Source organism: Pelecanus crispus, chromosome 1, assembly GCF_030463565.1.
Source record: "Pelecanus crispus isolate bPelCri1 chromosome 1, bPelCri1.pri, whole genome shotgun sequence".
Taxonomy (NCBI): Eukaryota; Metazoa; Chordata; class Aves; order Pelecaniformes; family Pelecanidae; genus Pelecanus; species Pelecanus crispus.
Genome location: NC_134643.1, coordinates 9,880,636 through 9,908,396, shown reverse-complemented (window position 1 = coordinate 9,908,396; position 27,761 = coordinate 9,880,636). Strand labels below are relative to the sequence as shown.

The window sequence follows — 27,761 nt, the reverse complement described above, 5'->3', positions numbered from 1 at the left end:
ATGGAAGAGAGGAAAGGGGGAATGTGACTCATGAGAAGAGACAGTAGGCCTGATTTTGAGCTTGTGTTTGTTGCTGCATATCAGGAATAAAATCAGTGAAATCACATTGGTGTAAAATAGACAGGAATGAGGCCAGTGTTTCTTGCTTATATGGCAAAATTTACACTATTAAAACCAAAATATGAACCAAGGAATGCTTTACAAATGAAATTATGGTATATAGCAAATTTCTAACTTACAAGTTTTATTTACACATGGACATCTTTTGTTTTATTTAATTATAATAAAAGTATTCATTCCAACAATGCAAATTTTCAACTTAAAAATACATAAGACCTTTGGGACAATATCCCAAAGAATACACACATCTGAGGAATGTCAGCTCTGTGTCAAGAGCACTGGTGTCAGCCACTAAATATTTTCCCTCATCGTCTTTCATTTTAGCTTTGTTGTTGTCTTTTATTTTCTTTTCCTCTGCATAAAACAAAGCTAGCAAAGAGACAGAGAAACAGTCAGAATCAAACCTTTGGAGAGATAGGAGAGGTGAAGGCTGGAATCCCATTATTTGTTAATAGGATTTGTGCACATACCTCCCACAGACCACTTAGGAAATTTACTCCCAAGCATCTCAGTGGCAGTTTCAATTAGAGTCAAAATTTCATTTCAGCAGATGGACTGCAAACTGGTGGCTACTCAAACTCTAATGAGTAATGCTCGATAATTCCCCTCCCTTAAATGATGGTTATGCTTTCTCTTTTTTTACGGGGACAATGAATGTTGTCCCTAAGCCAATACTTAATCTGATTTTTGCTGTGCCTCTCTGTGCTAGCAAACCCCACCCATGTGCCTGTATACAAGCCCATTGGGTAAATTAGCGGGTATTTTTGCAGATCTGTCACACATTTCTACCATGCTTCTTATTCAGAAAGATGCCAAAGAACTAGAAATACATCTGCCCTCCCCTGAAATGTAGTCGCCTCTGGGGTGGAATGTGGCAACAAATATTAACAAGGGAACATGGACACTAAATTCTATGTGAAAGTTATGCAGGAAGTACAGAACACAGCTCATGTAGCTGCAGGCTACCCAGAAATTAGCTAAAAGTGTACATTTTTTCTTTTTAATGAATGCATTCAAAATTATTGCCTGGTGTGTGGTACTCCAATAAGGAACATCTCATTTGGTATCGAATCCCATTGTACAGTCTCATACAGATTAATAGTGATGGTGAGTTACCTAATTTCAATAAGAAGCAGTACTAATTCATAGGCAAGATGTACAAAACCAGAACACAGTATTTTTTTTTTTCCCATGGAAAATGTCCTTTCTTTAAATAGCATTTACAAACTACGTAGACAGTGGCCTGGCTGGCTCATGGTGCCTTCGGTTTCGCTTTTTTTTCATCTCTTGCACATGCTTCCATTTGGCACCACCTTTGTTCCGCTGCCGCCGTTTCTCCCGGTGCCACATCTGTTCACAGTACTCATCCAGGCTAAAGCTGGGGCTGCTCACGAGCTGGATGTAGTCCTTGTACCTCAACCGGGACTCTGTCAGCAAATCCCTCACCTGGCCCTCCTCGTCCTCAGTTTTCTGAGTGCTTTCCATTTGCCCATTCTCAATGACATTTAAATTCAGCTTCACGATGGTGTGGACAAAGGTGTGCTCCTGGGCTTTGCAGAAATACGCTCCCGCATCCCTTCTTTGCAAGCTGCGGATCAGCAGCCCATGCTCTGTTTTGATGATTCTTTCGTCAGCTTTCAGCTGTGGGGTTGGACAAAGAAGAATGCGATACATGAGTTTCATCAGCAAAACCACAATGCATGTCAGCGCAATACTGAGGTGGACAAAAGGCTTGGCTGCCACATGGCATGCCCCATCCCTTGGGTGCCAGCACGTGGTGGGGCATGTGTAACTGGGACAGGTACCAGGAGATCCTTTCAATGTCCAAGTTCTGCTCCTAACTATAGCACCTGTATCACGGACATTTCAGCACGCAGTAGTAAAAGATACATGCTGTACAGCTGAAAGGACAGACAGTATCATCACACCACAATGCAAGAAGCTAGACTACATTGTCCAAGGAAGGGTAGCTATTTAGTGCCACCAATCCCATCCATTTTTTAACTGCTTTTCTTGAGGTGTCTGTAATGCACCCAGTATACCAGGGTGTTTGTATACATCTGGAGCGCCGAGGCTCTATTACACTGAAAATAAATACTATCACTAATTTTTAAAGTGAAATACTGTAGTTCAGATCTTCTTCAACTGGGTTTTACAAAAGGAAGTTGATCCTGGTTTTCATTCATTGAGAAGTGATTAAAAGCACCCGGTGAGGTTAGATGAGTACAACCCAGTACAATTCCTCTATTGTTGACTTTAAGATATGTGAAGAACTTACAGGAAAAAAAAAAAAGCAAAGAAAAGAATAAGATTGCAGTTGAGAGCTGAAGTCTGTCAGAGTGGAACTGTAGTTTCACTTAAGAATGGAAATATTTCAAAAAATACAGCATGATCTCACATGTTAAAAATAAGGTGCATCTTAAAGTAATAACACCACCAGGTAAGCTACATATCTGGTTATCCGAAAAGTATTTCCAAGATAACCTAAGATTAAAAAAAAGCATAAATCCTCCCAAAAAAGAAATCCAGGATGGGGCACTGGGCACCTAAGTATTTTTGCAGCTGGGGAACATAGAAGGTAAGTGATTTGCCAAAGACCATATAAAGATTAGTAGCAGAGGTGGAAGTAGAAAGCAGAGCCATAACTCCCAGTGTCCAACACCAGCATTTCCTTTGAAAATGATCTTGGTCTAGTCCAAAGCTGTCACCTCCCAGGCGTGCTGTGTTCTGCTGCCACACAGAGGCTACAGCACACAACAGCACCAAAGGACCTGTAGTGCTGTTTGCTCAGCTCGCAGCAGAACCAAGGCCTTAAACACAGCCTCAGCACCGCATTATTATTATGGCATTATTATAATGTAGAAAAACTTCAGCACAAGGCTGAGTAGTGGATTTAAGAAGCGGGGAGTGGGGACAGAGAGAATCATCACAGAATCTGGAAAATTTCCCAGAGTGCACATCTGACCCTCCAGCAAACTTCAGAGGGTGAAGATCAGGGAGGCATAAAGATGACTAAATTAGATTTATTCACAGTGGGTAAGCTACGCACTGTTTCTTTATGTAAAAAATATGCACATGATTCCCTCTTCTACTCCATGGGAAAAAATGTATGCATACATATGATTCTCCATCTGTTATGATTCTAACTCACTAGTACTTTATCACAATAGGGTCTCTTGGAGCAAAGAGATGGATGAGATGACCTCCCAGGACTTTTTGTTTTACCCTTTTCTTAGTTTCTATGGTAATGACTTTGGAAGGATTAAACAATTTGAGAGACTATTTCAAGATCACCAGAAAAAACAATACACATACATATAGTACATGCACAGAGAGAAGGAGAGACTGGTTTGCTACTGTAGCAGCTGTAACAGTCTTGTTACTGAACAGACAGATTAGGAAGGTAGGCAAGTAGGTACGTAGGTAGATGAACTGATAGATATGCGGGTGGACGGATATAGGCCTGTGTCTTACCATTGATCTGACTGCAGCAGAGACAAGAAATCAACTGCTCCAAAAGCCTGGTCAGAACGTGGCTCTGGCTGCCTGGTTCTGTAGCCAAGTATGTTTTGGCTCCTGCCACCGGTTGATGGTGTTGGGTCAACCCTGAGCTTTAGTTTTCTTGTTTGTAAACTGTATATAAGCATGCCTACTTGGCAGCAGCAGGGTGAAATCGTACTAGTTTCATGAAATTCCTGGAAAATTGATTGTCCTGACAACAGGTGCTACACAAGCACAAGCTACTTCTGATTTACTACACTGAATTTAAACCAGAGAAATAATGGTCAAAACACAAGCACATACACATAAGTTAGGAGGAAGACAGGCTAGAAAAGACCACTTTTCCACCTTCAGAACCTACAGCATAAGGCAGTAGTCCTCGGTTGTATCAGCTGGTGACACTTCATTCCAAGTAAATGTACCTTTCTTACAGTAAAAACAGGAGCATAAAATGTATAAATGAATCCACAAATAAGTAGCTGTAGGCAGAAATATGTCTAGGGCAGGTGTTTCCTCGTGGTGCTGTACTTGACAGAGAGAAGCAGGAGCAGGGTCCAGGTGGAAGTGCTCGGAGGCTTGGCTGTTGCAACACGACAAGGAAGCCCCCCCTTTCTTTTGCCCAGGCTTCATGTCAACATGAAGACCCGCGTTTGAGAAATTTAGGAAAAAGGATGGGAAGAAGCAGCTAATTTCCAGACATTTGGGTTTCATAAGGCACTATGCAAGGACCAAGTTCCCACATTGTCTGAGTGAAAACAGGACGGATCTCTTTGAGCTCACGGCTTGATGCAATTGCAGCAGTAGTATCTGCCAATCGGTGGCTCTGCCAGTATTGTAGTCTAGAGCGTCTTGACAGCTGTGTACCTCCTACACTTGGAAGATCTCCAGCTGGCTGTTTCAGCTGGCTGGGGGCCAGCCCAAAGAACCCTCATGAGTGCTTTGCCTATTTTCAGTGAAAGGAAGGCAGAATAATGGCAGTTCTAGACTTGAAAAGATCACTGGACCCCCAAGTCCAGCACCCTGCTACTCGTAACTATTTACCATTTGTGTAGCAGCTGCCACTTTCTAGACATAAATGTGTTAACTGATGGAGCTGAAACCCCCTCCCCGCCGCCTTGGGATACCGCAGAGAAAGCTAACAGAGTCTAAATTGGCTGTGTCCCTTAATCCCAGCCCATCGCAACTCCTATTTTTAATGAAGCAACATTCTTACAGAATGTCCTGTGTTAACCTTGGATATTGATTTACAGTGACTGTCACCTCCTCCTTTTCTGTGCCCTCATTGTTCATTCCTTTCTTATCCTCTGGCAGGAAGAAATTATGGTTCCGATTTCACACGTACTGAGCAACACTTCATTACTGTTTCCCCCCCACACACTTCTCTTTTTGGTATCCTGTTTATGTTGGTTTACCCATAGATTCAGAACTCTTCCTGTCTTTCCTCTCTGTTTTCCCCCCACAGGGCTCCAGAGTTTCATAAACACCTGGCATTTCATTACTTGGTAGTAGATCTTTAACCTTTCACTTGAATGCTTCATGTGCTCTTTGGTTCCTGACCTATAGACGTAAAATGTATTTTATGAAATTTTGAGGAAAATGAGAAGACTAGTTAGATAAAAGATATAATTTTGTTTTGGTCAATTGTGGATTCACTGCCCTCCCCCCCCAATATGTTATAATAAATAACTCTCCTAAAATATTTGTAAATAGGATTTAACAATTCAGAAGCACAAAAGCTTTAATTCATAAAAGCTTGCTGACATGTGCTTAACTTTGAGCATACAATAAAAATTAAACATAAGAGACATAGTTTTGTTCAATATGGAACAAATTATAAACCACAAAAATGAAACAATTAATTACAATTAACTTACTTTTCTTAGTGGAGCCGGAGCAGATTTTTGACAATATTTTGTCAACAAATTGTACTTTTCATCCTTCATGATAAGCACATAAGTATGCCTCAAATTACATTACCTGAATTATGGCACATGCCATAGATACTGGTAATATTTGACAAAGGGAAAAGATCTCCATGCAAATCAACCACTTGATTTTCACAACCTGAATTTAACAATGGAGGAAAAATAGGCATTGCCAATAATCATGGCAAATCTTTAAACAATCAGTAAGTTGGAAAACAACCAAGGATTTGAAAGTGCTGTGGCACCAGGTTAGGTCAATGCCTTTTGTCCTTTACTAACGATGTGTTTAGATAACTCCCTCTTTACAAATAATTCACATGTCAACTCTTTCACAGTTAAAACACTGCACCTGTCTGGGAGTAGAAAGTGGCTTCAAAGCCTGCCTTTGCTCATTAATCAACATGTGAAAAATTGTTAGAGGTAAAACTGGACTAATCATGGGTTAGCTGAAACCCCTGAACAAATTGAGAGGAGGAGAAAGGAAAATGAGGAACATTTGCTGAGAATTCACATTTGTCTTTATTTTTCTATTGTTTTCTTCTTCATCCTCATCATTTGTCTGGAAGTAAATATCACTCTGGGTTTTTTTGGCATTATTGTTACAAATTACTTTGTTTCCCTTGAACTGGGAAAATGATCATTTAACTCCAACACAGCTGGAGAGTTAATTTCTCTTTTTTTTTTTTTTTTTTTTAACATCTTTTTTTTTTATTTACCAAGAAGCCACAGGAAAAATGAAGAATATGTTGCTGGTACAATGTCATTATGGAGAAGCATGATTCTTATTATTGTCAAGGTGAAGCTAACTTCTTATTCTGAGACTAAATTTTAAACTCCTACCCACCCCCCCCCCCCCCCAGTATATCCAAATCAAAGCAGAAATGTCACGTGCTGTATATCATTTCAGAGTTACTTCTGGTTTCTCCCCAGGAAACTGTGTAAAGTATTAATCTTACTTAAGATTCTCAAGGTATTAGGTGGGAAAAAAAAGCCAATGAGTCATATAATAAAATAAGAGTGAAAGTATGAGAGCTATAAGTTGTCCCTAGGCTGCAGAATGAATCTCTTCTTATTTTTCCCCCTCTCGATCTCTTTCTTGTTGACCTAAGGATTCATACACTGAATTACACTCCTCTAACAGAAGGTACTACTGGAAACTCAGACCTTGGTGTATTGTCCTCTTCCTTACTCAGTTCTCATCCAACTTTAGATTATAGGGCTGGCACTGAGTCTGTGACCTTTTCTCAAAAGATGCTGCTGACCAGATATTTGTAACAAAGAAAATCACCATCATGACACAACAATCTCCAGCCGCAAAAAGATGTGGAAACTTACATCTTGGATACACTGAAAAATGTCTTCTCAGTCTGGCTAAGATGCAGAATCGAAACACCTCTTTGCTCTGGTGAGTGAGCTGGGTGCCTAGCAAGATGTTCTGTCCAAGAGTGGGTCACACTCTTGTACCTACCAAAACATCAGGTGCTCGTTAAGCTGGGTCTGTCAGAAAAACACAGCCCAAGATGTGGGGCAGGAATATGGAAAAGGTGAGAACCGCTGAAGAAGAAACTGGTATGTCCTCCTACCTTTTGGTGGATTTATTTTCACCCCCAGGTATTAATAGAGCAGGAAAGAGAGAGTTAAAAGTGAATTGCACCTATTCTGTCACTTCAGTGGTTTAGTGTAGACTTGGTAATGTTAGGTTAATGGTTGGACTGGATGATCTTAAAGGTCTTTTCCAACCTAAAGGATTCTATGATTCTATGATTCAGACCATATGGTTTGTTCTGTCCCCTGCAAGGGGACGTGGCAGCTTGGCAGACCTGGAGCTGCAGGAGACTCTGGGTGAAGGGCAGCCTAAAGCAGGGGGGCTAATACTTTTCAGAGTCATGGGGCACCAAAACTAATGGCTTTGTAGGGAGCCGTGCATTTGCTTTTTGCAGTCCTGACACCTATTATATACATAACATAACACATAGTAATTTCTTTGAGAAATAAATAAATATCTGTTTCAAGCTTCAGCAAACTTCAGCAGTTTAAGACGTTATGAACAGATGACGTCCCCACTTTTTTTATGAACTCCAGCCACTGAAACACTCTCCCTCATCTCAGTGACAAACCCTGCATGCACAGGAACAAACATGATCAATTGCGTGAGCAGCACTAAACACAAAAGCACTAGATATTTGACTCCTGACCTTAAAACGGCCCCAAACTACATGGAAATGTACTCCCACTGGCAGCAAAATGACCTGGTGACAACTCCTGTGCCAGAGGAGATCCTGTCTCTCCCCACAGGTCGTTCTGCCTGGAAGTCACATTCTGAACCATGACCCTAAGGGTGAAATGTCGGGGACATCCTGCTGGGCCAAACGCTTCCCATCTAGTCTGGATTTTGCCCTCTTCCTTCCCTCAGGAAGCTGTAGTGTATGTTCAGGACACTGCATAGCCATCTATTTGTAAAGTCAGGTTTAAAGACTTGCTGAGACATTACAGTTCCAGCCCTGGAACTAAAAGTCCGTAACCTAAGTTCCAGGTGCACGGAGTCATTTGCGAAGCATGGTATCGTCATCACAATAAGTTACACCACTAAGACATGCATTAAAAAAATGTACAGTGTTATTTGAGAAATCTGCTGCAGGAAGGGAGAGAGAGACCAGAAAATACAATTGTAATGGGAAAAGTTATGGTAAGGCATGGGCTGAGCAAAGATCAAGCTACACATTGAACATGACCACGCTGTTTCTGTCACATATGGTATTTTTGTCAAATTGAAGTACTTTGAAAAGAAAGTCAATTACTCTGCCGATCTTTGGATTTTCTAGGAAGGCCTCCAATTAGGTTCTAATACCAATGAATTCATTTTCACTGATAAGTCAAATCAGAAAACCTGAAAATCTCAATTTCTGGATCCCCAAACTAACAAGGGATTAAGATTTTAACCCACAAATACCCTTATGCTATCTAATAGGAGGAATGATTGTTCAGCATCTCTACAGACCCAGTCACTTATTTAGGCAGCCATATATGAAATTAGGAATTTAACTTTAGGTACATGACATTTCTAGATTAATATCTTTATCTTAAAAAACAACCAAAAAAACTTCTTTTTCTTTTAAATAGTAAAAATTATATCCCCCAATATCGTGACTCAAGATGTGCAGGCTGAGTTTGCTCAGAAGGAGTTCAGGTTCTTAGGACCCTGGAACTAACTAGAAATTCTGTTACTGTAAGAATTTTCTGGCAGGAATCAAACAAAATTAATAGCTGATCCTGTAATCATTAGTGTGCGCATTTGCATTTATATAGGCTGTTGTCTTCAAAGACTGCAGAAAAAATATATAAAAATAAACTAACAAAACCACCCCAAGGAGTTGTTGGACATGTGCTCTGACTTCTATTTTAACAAAGCTAGATCACAGAAACACTGCTAAGGCTTTAGGGACAATACATGGGAAAAAGCTATTTTCCTACTCTTAGTATTCATAATGTAGAAAATCTGTCTGCAGATTTCTCCTTCAAATTTTCTTCTAAATTTGCTTCAAAGGTTAATCTAGCCTTTTAGCAAAGCTTTACTTTTCTCATACAAACAGATGTCAGAGTGTTTACACAGAGCAAGCCCGGTACACGTTGCTGTGGAAGGCTGCTAATGTGCAAAGATGTGTGCTGTGTGCTCGCTGGAGCTTCAGTTGCCATCACACATACGCACACATTGCCTTACTCTCTCTCGACGTGCACGTCCTTGGCACGTTGGGCAGTCCTGCAGTATTGGACACCACCGTGCCTTCGGCCCAGAACAAGTAGCAGGGGACGGGTCACTGCTGCAAGGAACCTTTCGGACATGCAAAGCGTGGCAAAAAATAATATAGCCTTAACTTAGGCTATGCTATATAGGTTAGCCTGCCCTAACTTTGTTCAAAAGTTGGTTTGACCTGCAGTTTTTTCTACAATCAAATAAGAAAGATATCTTGAGCTTGGCTTCCTGACCTTCAGAGGCCTACCTGTGATTTATGAGAAAATCAACTAATATTTTTTCCCTAAATTAACACAGATAGAACTCAAAAGCAGCCTTTCGAAGGAGGCTTTCAAATCCTGAAAGTGTGACTTCTTATGATACAGAAATTTTACATTCTTCACAGGGATCTGGCTGCTTTACTCAAAGTTTGTAGCTCTTTTTGAGAAGCTCAGGCACACTCTATACTTGCAATATATTATTTAAAAAAATGATTGAGTCTCCTCAAAACTTGACATAACTTCCTGTTCAGAAAAAAGAAAAAACCTCACACAAAAAAAAACCCTAAACCCAAAAACCTGTTAACTATCTGCTTAAATTTACTTAAAAATGAGTCTTAAACACATGGTTAGAATTAAGCAAGGACTTTACGTGTTTTCCTGATCAAATATGTACGTGCATTTACAAACTGCTGCCTTAGGGAAGTAGAGCACAGAGTCTTCTGTACAGGACAGTTAAAGGTAAATCAATTAAAGCACAAACAATGAATGCCCTTAGGTCTTCAAAGGCTGATACACTTCTAGATGGGTTTTCACTTCAACCACCTGTGGCTGAGAGCGTGCTTGGTCAGCTGATCAGAAGATCACTTTTTTTATTTCCAAGCATGAGCTGTAATGGAGGTTAGAGGTGGTATTTCAAACCAGTAGTCTCTTTCTTTTGGTGTTTAGTGCATGTTGTAGGAAACACTGTGTCTATAAATTAATGAAGTTTCTATTCTCAGCAGAGGAAAGAATCTTTGCCAATCCAAAGCATGAATAAGAGAAGGAGAGTAAATTAAAAGTACTGCAGTGTCATAGTCAATATACAGCCTTGCGGGGCTTTTTTGTCTTATCTGGTGGAAAATCAGAAATGCCTTGTATCCCCTTACTCTGGCTTTCTTGGCCAAGTCATAACTGGGCTTGCAACTTTGGGACTACTATGAGTCACGTCTCACTCAGAGGTGATGCTCTCATGGTCACCTGCCCTGGCCTGCATCTCCACAGCCTTTAGAAAGAACCAGCGCATCTTCTGTAGTCAGGAAGTCTCATAGGATGAATTATCATTGGGAGTAGAAGACCAATTGGGTGTTTGATAGTTCCTGTCATTTAAACTAATTTTTCTCTTGGATGAACATTTAACAAAAAAGCATATCTAACACCTGAGACCAACTCATTTGAAAGGGCAGTGCTTTTCCCTTCTCCTTCCCTGTTGCCATGGTTGCCATCACAGCAGGACTTGCCTCAGACACACAATCACTCATGTAAGAGGAAGGCTATGAAAACTCCTGAGGTTTGAAACTCACTCAAACCCAGTCCAAATCAGTCCCAGCACGCTGACCTTTTGGGCACGGCAGAGAGCCCCTTTGTCGCCAGCTCAGAGAGGAGTCAGCAGGAAATTGTGCAGGGGTATGTGGGGACCTGGACAGTTCTCCAGAGCTTCTCCACCAGTGAGGACTCCAAACCTTCCTCTAACAGGAATTAAGGGCTATCACAAGTCTCACAGCTTCCTACTCCAGATGCAAGGTGCAATTCTTTAACCTGAGATCTCTGCATCAGTGCAGAGTGCCATTTAAGAAAAATTCTCAGACTCCACTAACAAGAAAAAAAGCAAATAAAAAGCTTTTTACTGCACAGACCATTCCTTCTCTGGGGAGAGATGGAGAGAAGCAGCAAGCCATACGTGCAATTCCTAGCTACACTGCTTAACATGATAAGGGAAGGCGATCAGACACTAAATGGAGCAGAGGTTTTATTAAAACAAAGGGGTTTGAGCATACTTTTACCTACAGAAGTAGTTGTGTTAATTACTGCATAAAAGGGCTTTTTTTTCCAGTATTTTGATTTTTTACCACTCTTTAAAGCCTAATTTACTTTTCTTCTTTTTTTTTTATTAATAGAATGAGCATGTAAGTCAAAATAAATATCTAAATCTGCTTATGACACAGTGCAAATTGCTTCTCTCTTCCCTACTGCATGCCCCAAATGGTGATACCAGAATGCTATGTGATACCTAAGGTGAGGCAAGGAAAAGTAAAACATTGACTAATCCCAATAACTCCTGCTTTTCAATGCTCAGCTGAATTCTCTAAAGAGGAAACTTGCCTTGATGACTATAGCTTACCTCTTCTCGATGTTCTTCTCCAGAGCGCTGAATATACCACCTAATAGAGGCTTGCTGGGACTTAGGAATACATTCCAGAAAAGTTGAATTAAATTCAATGCCAAAAATCACCTTTTCATCAGCAGTTTCATGACTAATGCCTGGAAAGCAAACATGGTACAGGAGATTAACCCTGACCTGGTTTTTAAAGCACTGGGAAAACAGCCTGATTCAGAACAGATGCTATAAGAGTGAGCGAATTATAAAAAAGCAAAAGGAAACTTAACTTTTAGCTTAAACTATAACTATGAGGATTTAGAGGCGGCTGCTAACCTTCCTTCAGTGCAACTGGTTTTTAAGGAGGTCAATAAAATCTGTATCACGAGCTTGCTCCATTTTAAAGTTGAGGCTTTCACCTTTGAGGAATTTTAAATCTGACCTGTATTTTTCCTTTAAGTAATGCAGCTACTAAACCTGAGCTAAAGCTGCTAAAGGTAGATTGTATGGTCTGGTTTGTTCATCTCAAACACTTTAAAGGAGTCACAGGGCTAAAGTAAAATGAAGTTTACCTTCCTTCAGTATAATTTGAAATGTTCTGTAGTGTTTCAGAGCAAACACTGAAGGAGCCATGAGCAGATCTGGGTTCCTTTCTTGGTCTTCTGTAAACCTGAGCAAGTAATTTCTGATCTCTGCATCTCCATTTCCCTTTCCAGTCTGTCTTATCTGTGTCTTATCTGCTTTACCATGGGACTAAAGCTGTTTCTTATGCCCTGGCAATAACAAAAAGGAAGGTGAAAGCAGTGGTGTCTCCTAAATTCAAAATTAGCTCAATAAAATTAATACAATTTTGGATTGGTTTTTTTCAATATAATAAGTACCTATATGAGATCTACAGAAATTCAAGCTCTTTGCATTAAATGCTTTTCTTTTATTTCACTGTGCCACTGAGATTTCAGTAGAGCCAAACAACTTCATACAGCCAATGAAGTCTCTGGGAGGGAATCTCACACAGTGGAGCACTGAATTTAAATAGGGTTTGGGGCCACAATGTTATTAATTATCAGAAATGGCATAAATAAGCCAAGAGCCTGGAGTGGCACAAGTCAGCTTCATGGTTTTATGGCACACAGGGGTCATCCCCAGCTGGATAAAATTTCTGTTGGTGGCGCTACATCAGGGCAAAGGATTAATACCAGTTTCTGTGTTAAGTCATTTTACATTTGTCTAGTAAAGCTAACTCTTCCAGTATCTCTTTATCCTTCCAGGAAAATGTAACATTGTCAGCCTTTCTGCTAGGGTTTCTATAACCTTGAGCTTTGCACACTCTCAGATACCACTATTTGGAGAGCCATGGTAAGCAACAAGCGGGGAAATTCTGGCCCTTGGGAATGAACAGGAGTTTTCTTGTTGACTTTAATGGAAATGCGATTTTACCCTGACTTTTTAACTATGTCTGCAAGCACACATGTACAGTCAGAGTCCTCTATACTGTGAAACAGACTTAAGTCTTTGATCCTGTGGCAAGCAGCTCTGATTTCTGCAGTGAGTCACGCCGAGATCTGCGGCAGGCATCCAGCACCACAGCGGCACGAAAATAACCAGAGATCAATGGAAAGTGGTGGCTTGTCCTGAATCAGACATTCAGTGCAGTGATACAATCAATACTGTTTTGACTGGGTTGTTCACTTTAATAAGCGGCTAGAAGAGCCCCAGACAAACCCAAGCTTGGCTTTGAATGCTTTTCATTTATTTTACGCTGCCGCAGAGATTGCCGTGCAACCGCAGGATTTCATACTGACAGTGCTCGCTGTAAGAGAAGCACTGCAGTTGCCAAAGGAGCAAGCCAGACCCTTTGGCATCTGAAATGAGGGTGTGGGAAAGGGAGGGGGGAGCTGACGGGGAGAGGGGGGTAGGCTCTTGTTAATAACAGGAGTATTTAAGTAGCTGCGGGGAGGGGAAGGGGCTGGTTGGCAGCTGGAGCTGGGCTTTGGGAATTGTGTCAAGTGTCTGCAGCGGAAGGGGAGAAGATGGTGTGTTCCCCGTTCACCCCTGCGGGTTTCCTCGTAGGATTATCTCCCCTATTTCTGGATGAACAGAGGTCCTGGTAGCTACCTGCAGAGATGAGTGTAATGGTTTTATGTCACGGGCACATCTTCCTCCCCTGGGGGAATGCTGGGGAGGGTCGCTTGAAAGGGATGCGAGGGTGCTGTCCTATGCCAGCTGCCCCTTACCAGCCCCAGCTCCCCAAATTTAACTGCAGAAGGGGTAACGTATATAAAGTGTGGAAAAGGCCATCACTTTAACAGTGTTATTCCGTCAGGCTCAGCAGGTTTTCACAGACAGACGGAGACCCTTACAGCAAACTCTTTTGTCAAAGTGACTTTAGAGCAAGAAAGGTGCAAAATACTCACTGTCTTCCACGTCCCAGCATTGTGCAACGGGGTCTCCATATTTGACATCTTGCCTTCTGGCTCGCCTATGGGAAGAGCATGCAAACTTGTAACACTTCAGGCATAATTGCTGGAATTCAGCAACCAAATACAGAGGAGCTCAGCAGATGTGGACTCGCGTTGCTCCCACCCTACTGCTGACAATTATGGTCTTAACTAAAACCAGCCTCACCCTCAAAGCAGCATGTGGCCTAGAGAGATTTGTACAATTGACATCAAGAGAAAGGCCTGTGATTTGGAAAAACCACTGGGAGGGGAAAGAGAAAAAGGGAGAGAAAAAAATTGCCTAGAATAAAGAGTGTGCAAAATAGTGACAGAAAGAGCATCTAAACCTGCTTTAGGAGCATGGGGCATGGGTCTTCTGGTGGGGTGGACTGCCTTGGAAACACCTGAACACATCCTTAATGTTGTATGTCATGGAAAACATCTGAGGCAACAAGTGATATTCAAAATTGAGCTCAGGATCAGCCCAAGGTAACACTGACTAGTAAACCAACCTTTAAAATGAAGAGAGAAAAGCATATGTTTTAATTTGGTAACAAACAATTGACAAATATGATTATCTTTGATCTTTATGGACAGCAAAAAAACTTGAGACAATGGTCGGAGATGGTCTGTTCCCTTCCACAACTAACTTGCCTGCTCATCTCTGGGTGTGTTACTTAAACTCACTGGGATTTGGTGTAATTTCAGTGTAATAGCATTTTAAAAAAAAAACCAACAAACTCTTCCTCTGTGGATGATTGCATTTATCTCCCAAGAGCTACAGACAAAAGTTTGTATTTAATTTTTTTAGTAGAAGAATCAGAGACCCAGAGAGGAACTGGTTCCTCTCACAGCCACACCAGGGATAACAGGAGCGGGGCCTCCTATATGCAGAGCAATGCCTCGGCAGGACAGCGGGTTCCTGAGGCTGAGCTGTCCACTGTCATAAGAGCTGTAGGCATGCTGGAAGTACAAGCTGCTACACGGAAGAAAAATATTCAAGTAACTGATCTACTGGAGCATTCCCAAGGCCAGTTACCCATCCCTTGTTTTGGAGCCACAGACTTTTGGCCTTCCCACCAAACTGCACATCTGTTAAAAAGCATGGACCATCAATCTCCACGTCCCAGCCCACCTCAGGCTTCAGCAAGCCTCATGTGTCACTAACTTTGCAGTGAGCCTGAACACTTGCTTTTCTCCTTTCATTTATGCTTCTCTGAATTTAGTTTGCTTTGGCTTTGAGGGAAAACACATAAAGTTCCTTGACACCATGACACGATAACCTATGCGTCATTAACTTCAATGGTTTGTCTAATTGCTCAGGTCCCAGCCCTGCAGCCCCTAAGGTAGAAAGTCTCATTCCAGAGCCTGAGCTCAGACTGCAACCTCCGACCCTCACTGCAAGAATTACTGTCAGGAAGGCTTTGTCCAAAGGGGGATGATGAGGCTGTGAAGAACTCTGGCTCAATGAGCGAGCTCAGAGTTCTGGCTAAATCAGCCAAAAACTCCAAGAGACACATCCAGCAAGTTAGGTACTGCACTGCTACAGCCTGCAGCATGCTCTCCCTGCATGCAGAGTCATGCTGCTGTCCTAGCTGGTGAGTACAGAAAGTTCAGATGAAGCTTCTTTCACTGTGGAAATACTGCTCCCAATGCCACCAAGCACAGTACTTAAATCTCTGTCTCCCTCTCATGGCTAGACCGCAAATACAATTGATGAGAGTGACACTCTTTGAGCCAAGTTATGTAAGTTAGTTAAATCAGACAGAAGTTTGTTCATTTAGATCAGGGAATGAAATGTATTTTATTATTGAGCACTCTGGGTTACTATGTTAAATGCTTTATAATTACAGTGGTGCCCTATGCAAAAGGCAGAAGCTCAAGAGACACTCTTGCATCGCAGGCAGAGTCAGCCACAACCTGGACCTCCATCTGAGCATCTCATGCCTTAAAGCATTTGGCATAAAAAAGGAAAGCGATGGCTTTATGACATTAGCTGCAGTAGCCGAGTTACTGTCACACACACTTAAACAAAGCTATGTTGTCTTCACAGCTCTTTGAGCAGAAATGTGAAACATGGCCAGAGTATCATCAAATTTTAAGGCAAATGACATGCTAAGTAAAAAGGCAACACATTCTGATTGGGAACCTCTAAAATTATTGCAAGCAGCAAGATCTTTTACAGCACGTTGTATTTTTTTTCTTACCTTTTAGAAGTGGGGGCATATCTGGAACATGAGTTTCCATCCCAAGCACAGTATGGGTCTCTGGCAAGGCAGCAGTCTGCACAAGCCTTCCCATACGTGTGACATCTGTGCAGAGAGAGCTGAACCAATCCATCCCTGGAACCAATGTACAATTGTTGCTGCAAATCAGGCAAAACAAATGAATTAGGAGCGTCCTCCAAGTAGCCCATTTAAAAAGTTCCCTTCTTCAGTGCCACACTTGCAGACTTTCAACAAAATGAGGGAGAATTCCTCCTTTACTGTAAAACGTTTCTCAGGGCTCAGTGTGAACTGGCCAGTCCCCATCAATCCCTGACAATGTGGCAGAGAGGAAAGGGGACGGCAGTCCTGGGAAGACACCAGTACTCAACACCCTTACACCTTTAGATTTGTGCTGTAATAAAAAATCAGAAGCAAACCGTGGAAAGAATGGTTTAATAACACACTTAAAACCAAGTGGCTGGGCAGCCATGACTTTAAGAATCTGGGAAGTAGGGATGACATTGTGTGAATAAAACTTCATCTTCTGCTTCTGATCCGCAGGTAGGATGGGGATAATATTACTCCCCTCTCCCCAACATGTGAGTAGATTGCCTGCTGAGCCAAGGGTGGTCCAAGTGCTTGCTGTTGAGCCGGAGCTGGCTCATGCAATACTTCCAGCTGGCCTGCCACCTTTTTTCAGGGGAGATGGGACGCAGCTGTGCTGTGCGTGCCTGAACGGCAAAATACCTCCTGCTGCGTGAAGGAGGCGTGTTGCGCCAGAGCTGCTCTGGCCACTTCTGCCGGGCAGGGAGGGATGGCTCTGGCGTCACACTGCCTCCCAAACATGCACGTAGCCACCATAGAGCGCGGAGCTGCCATAAAACCATTTCCCATTGGGAGATTTCCAACTGGGACTGGCCCCTGGGACTGCCAGGATGGGACCACCCAGATTTAGACTGCAATTTTAGAGGAGGGGGACTGGTTTTCAGTCTGTGCGCACACAGATTTTAGCACGAGGCCCTGATCTCTCTTGACTACTAATAAAAATAACAACAGTAATAGTAATAATAAGTCATTACTAGATTATATAAAGAGACAAGTATTTCTAGTGTCCGGAAAATGAATGTGCATTGACTTCATTCACAAATCCTACTACCATATGACTAAAGATTTGTTTCCATGAATAATTACCAGCTTGGGTACACAAATTACTGTCTGTAAGCAAACATGAATTAGGCAGTCAAACAAGTTCAAACATATCTCTTTCTTTCCAGATACATTTTAAGCATCATCCATGGACAGCGAGGCCAGTAGGTACCAGGCGCCACCTGAAAATATCAAGCTAAGTGTTCAGGGTACCATATATCCTGCAGTAATTAAATGAGCTTGCGCTTACCTGCTTCTGAGAAATCTCCATGGTCAAAATAAATGAAGGGTGCTGAAAAACGAATTAGTAAGGTACATTAGTTTACACACTCCCTGTTCTTAATGAAAAAGAGCACAGAACATACAAAGAGTAAATAAAATTACAGATCTATTTGCTTGGTTTAAACAAATGTTAAAAACAAAACCCCAGAAATCACTAAATTCATGCTTCCAAAAATACCTCCCTTATGGGAGGCATTTTCCCTGCTGCTTATGAGGCAACTGACTTTAATTCATAGAGTCTGCAATCTATCTCATCCCGGAGACTGGCAATGAGCCTTCACATCAACTTAAGTTCTTATTAGAGCACTATTTGAAAGGCTTAGATGGCATTTAAGGGATACATAGGCAGATCCTCTGCACCAGGATGTATTTCACTGCTATGAGAGACAGTGAAATTTTTGCCAGTGACTGATATAAGAACAGGACAAAGCACAGAGTATTAGCTATCGCCTAATAGAAGATGATTAATCTAAGCCTATTGTTTAATGTTAATGCAGTTTGAGGAAATAAGGGATGTTTTTTCAGCCTTTCACCCCCTTCATTTTTCTGGATCCAAAAACATAGAGGTAACAGTTATAAATGTTACCAATAAAAATGTGAAGGAATGTCTGCTGAGCAGGAAAAAAAATAACCTTTTTTTGGTTTAAATATGATATGGTACATTTGCCTTTGACGTTATGTTTTAAGAATGCAGTAAATTGGTGCACATACTGAAACTGCTGATTACTTGGCAGGCCACTGCGTAATCTTGAAATTTTCAAAGTGATATTTATAATTGGTGTCCAAGACAGTGGGAAGAATACATGGAGATCCTTTAAATCAAAGTTTCATCTCACACATGACATATCAAAAGGCATATGGAGATGTATACTCTTTGAAAGAATTATTAAAGATCCTGTCCTTACACTTGGAAAACACTGTCTCTAAGTCCCAAATTCATTTATTTAGTATGGGCAGAAATTCTGGCTAAGACCTCGTACAGCACATAGGAGAGAGGATGCATGAGAAAGTAATAAAAAAGCCACGGATGCAGATAAATTTTCATGAAAAAGCAAGGTGAAAGTTGAAGAAGAGCTATACAGAATGAGAAAAAAACAAAATGAGAATGCAAAGAATGAGGAAGGAACTACTAAATGAAAAGCAAATCAGTAGGGAAGACACAGGTCTCCATTTTCCTACTGTAATGGTATGTCGATGCCAGCTCCCTCACTGGCAATGAGGTTAATCAGCAAATGTGCCTGTGCAACAGAAAGGAGGTTTGGGCTTTTTACAAGCTCTGTTTATGAAGAAGTCACTGGTGTTAGCAGGGCTCCAGTTACTTTTTTTCTTTATCATTCAACCAGGATAACCAAACCAAAATGGTAAAAAATGTTGAGTCAGCCTTCACCAATAAATTAAAACATATTGAAAATGTCTTATTTTATTTTCTTTCTTTTCAATTCCTAAAGTTATTTTAAAGAATTTCCCTGCATCTGTGGAATGTTCTTTGTTTGTTTTTAAAAAAATTGTAATTGTACTAAGAATAGTACCAAAGCTGAGACAATAGAAAAATTGGCATTAAAAATAAAAAAAAAATTGGGCTCATAATAAGATTTCAAACTAGAATAAGGCAGGATAAATGAGATTTTCTATGAGTTTGAAAAAATCATGGTCTGTTTGGTTCTGGACTTTTTTTCAATTGACTTACCCAAAGAATATCAAGGCATTTAAAAGTTTACATAGTGTCCCTCGGGAAATTTGAACTAGTTCCAGTAAACAACCAACCAGACAGACAAAGCCAGTTTGGGCCTTAAAGTCCCCTGAATAATGTTTAATAGGTGTTGTGGCTGTTAATGCCTACCTTGAATATCTGCAGCTCTTCCAGGACCACCTCCTCCTTACTCCACTTCTCCTTTGTGATACTCACAACTTTCAGGACTGTGCCTATGTCTGAAACAAATGTTCATCATGTAAAAGCCACAGTTATGTTTCATTACATATGTGCCACTCTATTTCATGCCCTGAAGATAAAGCAAATGCATCAAGGATGTAGCCTTTGAACAACATCTATCCCTATCTGCGTCTAGTGCTATCTACATAGCTCTATACAATACACTTATGGTTTTACTGTATGCCCGAGCCAACACAATTGTAGGCTGCTCCTGGCAGGGATGGTCTAACTCTCCTGCCACACACACACAAACACACCGGCAAACACGGCCATGCTGCCAGCTAGAAGGTTCTGCACATTTGCTTGAGCCAGAATTGGGGCCCGTCTGCAAAGAGATCCAGCTTAGGGGACTAAACTGGCAGAAAATTATTTCCTCTTTTTTATAGAACTAATTTTCATCTAGTATAGCACCTTAATCAGAAGTAGGTTTCATTTTAATGTGGGGAGTTAAGCAGTGCACTTTTAAAATTTTTCTTTTCATTTTAGGGATATTTTTTTTTTTAAAGCTCTATTCAACATCAAAATCCTAATTTAATCATTACAGAAATCACTTCTTTGGAGTTATCTAGAGATTTTTTAAAAGTTAAATTATTTATCAATCTTAACCTGAATTCCTGCTTGGTGAAAAAAAAAAAAAAGGCTGCTTATTTCATCTCAGACCATTACACATTGGTGAATCCCGAATGGCCTTAAAAAGAACCCTTAAAAACTGCTCAGGGGAAGTGGGCTGTGTGCTGGGATGTGCAGCGTGGAAATGACACAGTGCAGCTTAGTCCTAAGCACTATGCATAGTATTGACATGATGAAAAAGAATACATTGTACTGGAAAGAATGATACGTTCATTCCTGTTTTCCCAGACTACTGAAGATGATATTACCAATCAAACCCAAAAGTATTTCAGTTTGCCTTATGTATTAGAGCTTTTTTTTGTTTGTCTGTTTGACATAATTGCCAAAGCCTGCGTATGTGTAAGTTGGTTGCATACATTCAATCATATAATAAGCTTCTGATCTGCTGCTGCTCAAAAGATCCTGGATTATTTGGTATACCTGTGTTCAGTCGCTATATAATATCTGAACTTTTATCTTCGAGTTTATTTTTTTCCATAGGATGAGTGTAGAGGATAAAATAGAACAAAAACATGTGCTTCTGGAAAACTCACTTTTAAGGAAGGCACGGCAGATAAATAAATATCTGCATGTTGTGGAGTGCCACCTAGTGACTGCATCGTACATGCTGGCCTTGACACCTCTAAACCTGACGATTTACAATGAAGGAATTAGCGTCGGTGTTAGGTAGTAAGAGTTAACATGGGAGTATTTGAGTTGCTGGTCTCTCAACATAATTTTATTCCTGTGACAAATTTTATAGTGGAGGATAGAAAACATCTGAAAGCAACCTCTATAACCACTAAAAGAATATTTTGCACATTTTAACTAGTGAACTCATCTTTTCAGACACCTAATTTTTAATGACTTTTTCTCACTATTATCAGAAGAAAAGTAAGCTTTAGTGAGTACTCCCAAATCCTAGGCATCTCACAGCTTGGGAAAGTGTTCCCTTTCCTTCTCTGTTGACTATGTTAAAGATTGCATTCAGAAAGCAACAAGGATTTTCCATCATCACAGCTAAAGCTTATTTCCAGCCTTCTCAGGCAGCCGGGGAGCAAACAGCACTTTAATGTTCTTTTTTATGAAACTGTGCTTTTCTCTCTGACACCACTGTATTTGACTTGTGAGGATCATAGAGGGACTCTCACACCATCTTTTTTTTTGGAAGACAAGAGTTTTGAGAGGGATTGAGCTGAAAGACATAAATGGTCCAAGAGAGAGGATATCTCTGCACTCGTGTCTGTGATAAAGCAGCTGGGAAGCTCTTGACGGCTGAGACAACCCATACTTTATAAAAGGTGATGCTCTGTGACAAGTCTTTCCTTTCCTCAAATCACTTCAGAATATCCCTACCTATCAAACTACACCATATGACACCAAATTTGCTTATAGGCCAGATAAAATGCTGTGCAACCCAACAGCAATGGGGTAGGATTCAAACAGAAACCTTAATTTCCCTGCACCTCATGGCAGTAGCTCAACCACTGCCCTTAGATAAACCTTTTCACCTCTGTGTACCTTATTTTCACCTGCTGTGAAATGGGGATAATGGCAATGACCTCCTTATCAGAGCGTTCAGATCTACCAGTGAGAAGTGCTTTATAAGACCTATTACTAGTGAGAGAACATCAAATTGTGGATTAAGAACAAGAAATTCCAGAGGAGTAAGATGGTAGATTATTACTTCAGAAATGTTATGAATAGGTATGTTAATATTTCTTAGCATACCATGCCATTAGGTGATTCATCCTGTGTTTCTAAATTTAATTACTATGGTAAAACTAGACTCTTTCCTTAAGGCATATAACTATCATGAAAATCTAAATAGATATATAATTATCCATAGAAAAATTGCAAAGCATGTTTCTTCCCTGACAGAGTAGTTTAACCTCTCTATTCAATCCTAGTCCTCTTGTTTGGAGCTATTCATGTTGCTAAGTTATATCTTTAAAAGTATTGAAGTGGAATTGTTGCCTTAGGCTCAATTTTAAATCTTTCTTAGCTGTTCAATGTCATGTGAGATTTAATGCTGAAGCACCATATCACTACTGATAACAGCAATTACTCCTTGAAGTTATTAAGGTTAATTTTTTTTCTTTTAATTGATTATTGATGTGCTGCCAGCAGGAATTGGAGCCAGACTACCATGTAATGTAAAGGCAGGTACTGAATGGTACTCGCAGGGTAAGAAAGTCTGGGTACCCTGACCCTTAACTGGTTAATCACCTAGGGACCAGGACGCATTAAAATCCCAATAGAAGCAATCTCTTGAGCTGACAAATTAATCTAATCTTAGCATTTGCATGAAGACCTGGTACAGAATCAGAAGCATCAGAAGCTGCATGTGTAGGAAAAAAGATGTTAATCAACATGTTTATTCAGGACCTGATGGAGTTAAAGTGTTCTTAAAGGATGTGGTTTGTGCAGAAGGATAGTGGAAGTCCTCTCTCATACCTGTTCCTAGGAAGATAACATCATATTGCCCATCCTCTGCCATGACGTGATCCACCACAATCTGAGTCAGACGATAGTCCACGTTGATTCGAGTGAACACTGGTCCTCCCGTCACTGGGTAAACGGATTTGTACATCAGTGGATGGCGTTTAATAAAGCTAATGACTTCATCGGGAAAGTCTCTTGTCGACTTTATGAGCGGATCATAGGTTTTGCTTGGACACTGAACAAAAGAGAGAGAACAAGAAGATGAGAGGAATATTAGGAAAGAAGTACAAGTAATCTGCAGGTTTCTTTGTGTAGGAGGAAAGCTGCCTGATCCAGATCAACTTTATCGGTTTGTAAAGCACATTTGCCAGTGGCTGCTGATTTTATTTACAACTGAAAAAGCTCAGTGTTGATTTGAAAGCGTGGGAGCACACTGGCAGTGTGTGCTCCTCTGGTTCTTCAAAGGGTCATTTTCTCCCTCGTTTCTCCACTCTCTCCTCTTTTCATTTTTACCTCTTTCCAAAAGCTCTTCCCCTTCATCTTCTTTTTCCTTTATCCTGCTCCCACTTATTCTCCTTTATCTTTTAAAACCACCCCAAACTTGTTAATTTGTTTCATCTCACTCATTTGTACTACTACACAGAATTACAAATCTTCTGTTCGTGTTAGTTATATGCCCACACCTGCAACTACCCATAGATATATGCAAGCTTTGAAGAAAAATTCTTACAGGCTTTTCTTCTTTCAGGGATCTTGATAACTTATATTAAAACTTAGAGGGGATATAAACTTCCTTAGCTCCTCTAAAGTACTCAGGAAAAGAAGACAGCATTAGAAAAGAGAAGTTGTGTGTTTGATGTTAGATAAAACGTGAATTAATATCCATTGCATTAACTTATCTGTAAACACAAACTACTAAAAGCTACACAAATTTTTTTTGGTTTTATCACCAAATGGTCTTTAAGACCATAACGAAGGCCCTTTATGTTTCCTCATTTAGCAGTGTTCCTGAAGAATATGAGACATACCTTACTATTCATACCACTGACACCAATAATGAAAATACATTATTAACATTCAGTACTGTAAGGCACTTTGAACTTTTTTTTAAAATCATATATCGGAGTCAGAAAAATTTAACCATAAACAATTTAATAATATAGGAAAATATCTAATTTTTTCTTTAAATATCTAGAAACTACTTGTATATAATGCCATAATAGATGTCATCAGTGTAGGTCACTTTGGAAATTTAGTCTTATGAATAAGTCACAAATTCAATCCATATTCAAGTAGAAATCAAGTTTTCCATGAGAACACTTGTCAAGCCAGTAAGAAACCAGGTTGGTCAGTGATTTTTCTCATCCCAAAGCAGCACTTGGTCATCTCAGTACATCTGAACGAATTTCACCTTCTTGTTTCCTGCTCCATTTACAGAAATCTTATCACACTGGATATTTTACAAAGACAGGGAAATCAAGTCTGGAGTGAAGGAGACCTGTCATGCTGTCTAGCTCTCGTTTCAAGGCACAGGTACCAACACGCGGTTAAATTTGCTACATGTTGAACAAACTACTGCAGGTACCAGTGTGAGAGACTTTCAACAGCAAGTCTAGAGTGCCCTCCGGTGGCTACCATGGGATAATTGCAAGTATTTAAAGTGCAGGATCTTCTCACAGATTAAAGTTTTCCTGCTTTTTGTATTTCTGCTCCTCTTATTGAGGCTAAGTTTATGCCCTGTTGTTGCAGTGAGCCAGAATTGGGCAAGATCCTCACCAGCATGCCCTGATGTTAGACTAACAGCTTGATTTCTCCTGGGAGATTTGCTCTGAGTTACTGTGGCAGAAGGCCCCTAAAAATGCTTTAACCATGTTCATTTTTCCAGACTAAAACACCCACATCTATCTTTTCCCTGTATATGCCCTGCAATTAGAGACCATAACTTTTCAGAGAACTGCACCTCCTACGCCTCCCGTGTTTGGTTTGGGTTTTTTTTCTTTTTTTTTTCCTAAAAAAGGCAGATTCTCCAGATGCCAGATGATCCCTGTAGCTCATTGTTCTCAGAAGTTACTTCCCCTGCTCATCCACACAGAAACTCTTGACCAGGCCCGCAGCTCAGCTGTTGCAGCATCCTTTTCTCTCGCTTTGACAGCACAGTGTCATCCTCTTCTGGTCAAACAACTGCTACAGCGATCACTCCCTCACGCACGTCCCCAGTGTCACTCATTTATTGCTGGGGTTGGCTCCCACCTCTATTAGACCTGTACTGACAAACTAATTGATTCAGCTGTTTCTTTGACTTACACAAAGTAAGTTGGTTCTCACACATCTTGCTTGAAGACCACCGACAAACCTACCTCTTCAACCTCCTTCAAATTTTTCCTTTCTGTGCCTTTCAGGGTGAGCCCAGGAACATACCTGCAAACTCAGTCATATTGGCGACCCATCATCTCTCATGTTCACCTATGTCTGCTTTCCTTCCCATGGCTGTTTTTATCCCTTTTCCATCCCTTGTTTTACACTTAGTCTCTTATCTGAGTCTGAGAAAGCTTCTCTTTTGAATCTGGAGCATCTAGATGTGTTAATGGGGCACTACAAATCTTGGATAATAATAAGGTGAACTGGAAACACTACTCCACTTGGTGAAACTCTTTTACATATAAACTGTTGATTGCTTCTTTTTTAACACTGTTTTTAACTAAGTAATCCCTGTGTTTCCTGCCAGGTGGAGCCATAACACAGTCTGTGAAGAAAGAAATGTGATTAATGCCTCTGTAGTCTGCCAGGAGAAAGTTAAGATTTGCAGTGAAGTTGCTCTACAATCCTCCTTCATGGCTGATTTTGACAGAGAAGGTTTAGTTCACATTCCCAAATCTCCAGTTTGACATATGTTCAATCTATGGTGCCAGTTGAGGGCTTGCCGTTAGGATTTGTTCCACTATGTAAGGTTTGGCATTGTCCAAAATATTTGCATTAGGAACAACACACACAGCACCAAGGGCTGAGCATGTCCCTCCTGCATTGCTGGCAAACTCCCTTCCCACAGCTACACAACATCAGCCACCAGCAGCGAATCTGTCCCCACAGGCTCAGGACCAGCATGGACACTTTTCTCTCTTGGGTTTCCACTGCCTGTTCTCTTCCTGGACTGAGAGATGCACACAGCATACCCTGTGGCAGTGCGTGCTAAAAAGGGAATGTAGCCTCTGCACAGAGCATACAGGTATTGTGTACGCATGCCTAAGAATGAATTCTTCATGCAGTGAATACTGTGAATGCAATACAGAATTTTTCTCATCATACACAGTCCTAAATGAACCTGCATAAATACCCTAAATGCAAGACAATAGCAACTAGTTAAATAAAAATTCCTGACTGAGGGTAACAATCTCAAAAGTATCAGAGACTAACTATATTCAGAAAAAAAAACAGGCCAGTGAAGCACAGACCAGCTGACGTTCTACATCCACATCTACTACTACATCTGAAATGCCTGTTGGGGACCGTTCCTGGTCTACCTTAAACCCCAAACACTGCCACAGCACTGCCATGGGGAGTGTACCATTTGGAGCATGCCTAAACTGTGGCAAAGCCCATCTTAGCATTAAACAGCACAGTGACTATGGGTCTGCACTTGAACTTGACCTCTGGTTTTTTATAACAGAGTTGTAACCTGAGTGATTTAAGAGTCCACAACCTATTTCCATTCCTTGCTTGGACTGATTTTTATGGCTTAGAGACCTAACAGATTTTGTGCAAGTGTCCACTTGCTTAGCATTGTTTCAATCCAGAAGAGTTAAGCCTGTGCACCCTTATCTTCATAAAGGCTCTGAAATTGTTTATTGAAAATAGGTCTTAGGCTCCTGAATCACCTAATAGATTTTGAAAATTTCCCCATGGACAGTAAACCTGTGCCAATTTGAATTAAGATATATTCTGCATATTCAGTCATTGTTTCACTAAACAATTCAATGTATGGCTGTGAAAGAACTGACAAGAAAAAAAATATGGGTTTGTATTGTTGTCCTGTGATAACGGCTCAAAGGACATCCCTTGCAAATACAGTTTAATACAATTAAAAAAAAAAGAACAGTAAAGTCCTACTGAAAAAAAATAGTTCAACTGGAAACATGTATTGCAGTGAGTTATCCCTAGGTGTTTTATGCCACTATGTCTGTAAGAACTTCACCCTCTGGCTTCCTTGGTATGATCTCTTACATTCTGTTTTCTGCTGTGCTTTCACAAATTAAAGTCTTTGCAAGGTTACACCCTTGAGTTGGGCTTTAGTCAACTTGGTTTTTGAAGATAACAATATCAGTTAAATAATTTCACAAAGAAATATACACGAGCAGTGCTACATGAGCAGTACTTCAGGAATGAACATTTCTCCTTACCTTTAGAACAACCAAGGTCTGAGTCTTTGCCACTTGTACCAGAATCAGACCTAAAAAGCTGTACTGATTTCAAAAGCATGTTTAAATTTCAGGTGTTGAACCAAAGTTTGTTGGAATCAATAGAAAGAAACATATGTGCTTTAATTGCCCTTGGATCAAAATTTTGCATCAATTTATTTTATACAGGATGAGAAACAAATTCACTTCTTCACTTCCCCAACCATGCAATAACTCTCTTCCCCCTCACTGTGTACTAGAGGTTGATTTTCCCTTATATGTGCATTTTCTGTGGTTCATGATCTCACTCACTACTCTGAGTTACAGTCCGCATCTTCTGGAAATTTGCCGATTGCTCACCTATTCACAGCTCAATCCCAGAAGTCTATTTCTGTGTGAAAAATGGGAGTAGCCCCATGGGTCTTAAAGATGTCCTAGATCTTTGCCAAAAATACATCAACAAAGGAAGATGAGAGCAATGACATCACTTACTAAAAACCACTAGGATAAAATGTCTACCAATATGGAATTATAAAGTTGTTACAGTAACCCCAAAGGCCCAAACCCTACCATGCGTGATATAGGGAAATCTTTGCCAGCTTGTGCAGCTAATTTAGTAGAAACAAGGACTAAGGGTCTGATCCAAAGATCCACTTGAGTCAACAGGGCCTTTTCCAATTAT

At 40.6% G+C, this 27,761-nt stretch overlaps 1 protein-coding gene across 1 annotated transcript in view; it reads right to left on the bottom strand.

The window, feature by feature from the left end:
• Window positions 1-367: 367 nt before the first annotated feature.
• The window catches only part of SEMA3D (semaphorin 3D), a 111,739-nt gene continuing 84,345 nt past the window's right edge, over window positions 368-27,761 (bottom strand). Inside the window, exons 12-18 of the mRNA XM_075728101.1 lie at window positions 22,701-22,923; window positions 19,545-19,633; window positions 17,673-17,714; window positions 16,277-16,434; window positions 14,046-14,110; window positions 11,656-11,795; window positions 368-1,761 (exon numbers count right to left, since the gene is read on the bottom strand). Of these exons, the coding sequence (XP_075584216.1) occupies window positions 1,348-1,761; window positions 11,656-11,795; window positions 14,046-14,110; window positions 16,277-16,434; window positions 17,673-17,714; window positions 19,545-19,633; window positions 22,701-22,923 (1,131 nt within the window). The 3' untranslated portion in view covers window positions 368-1,347. The remainder of the gene's footprint in view (window positions 1,762-11,655; window positions 11,796-14,045; window positions 14,111-16,276; window positions 16,435-17,672; window positions 17,715-19,544; window positions 19,634-22,700; window positions 22,924-27,761) is intronic.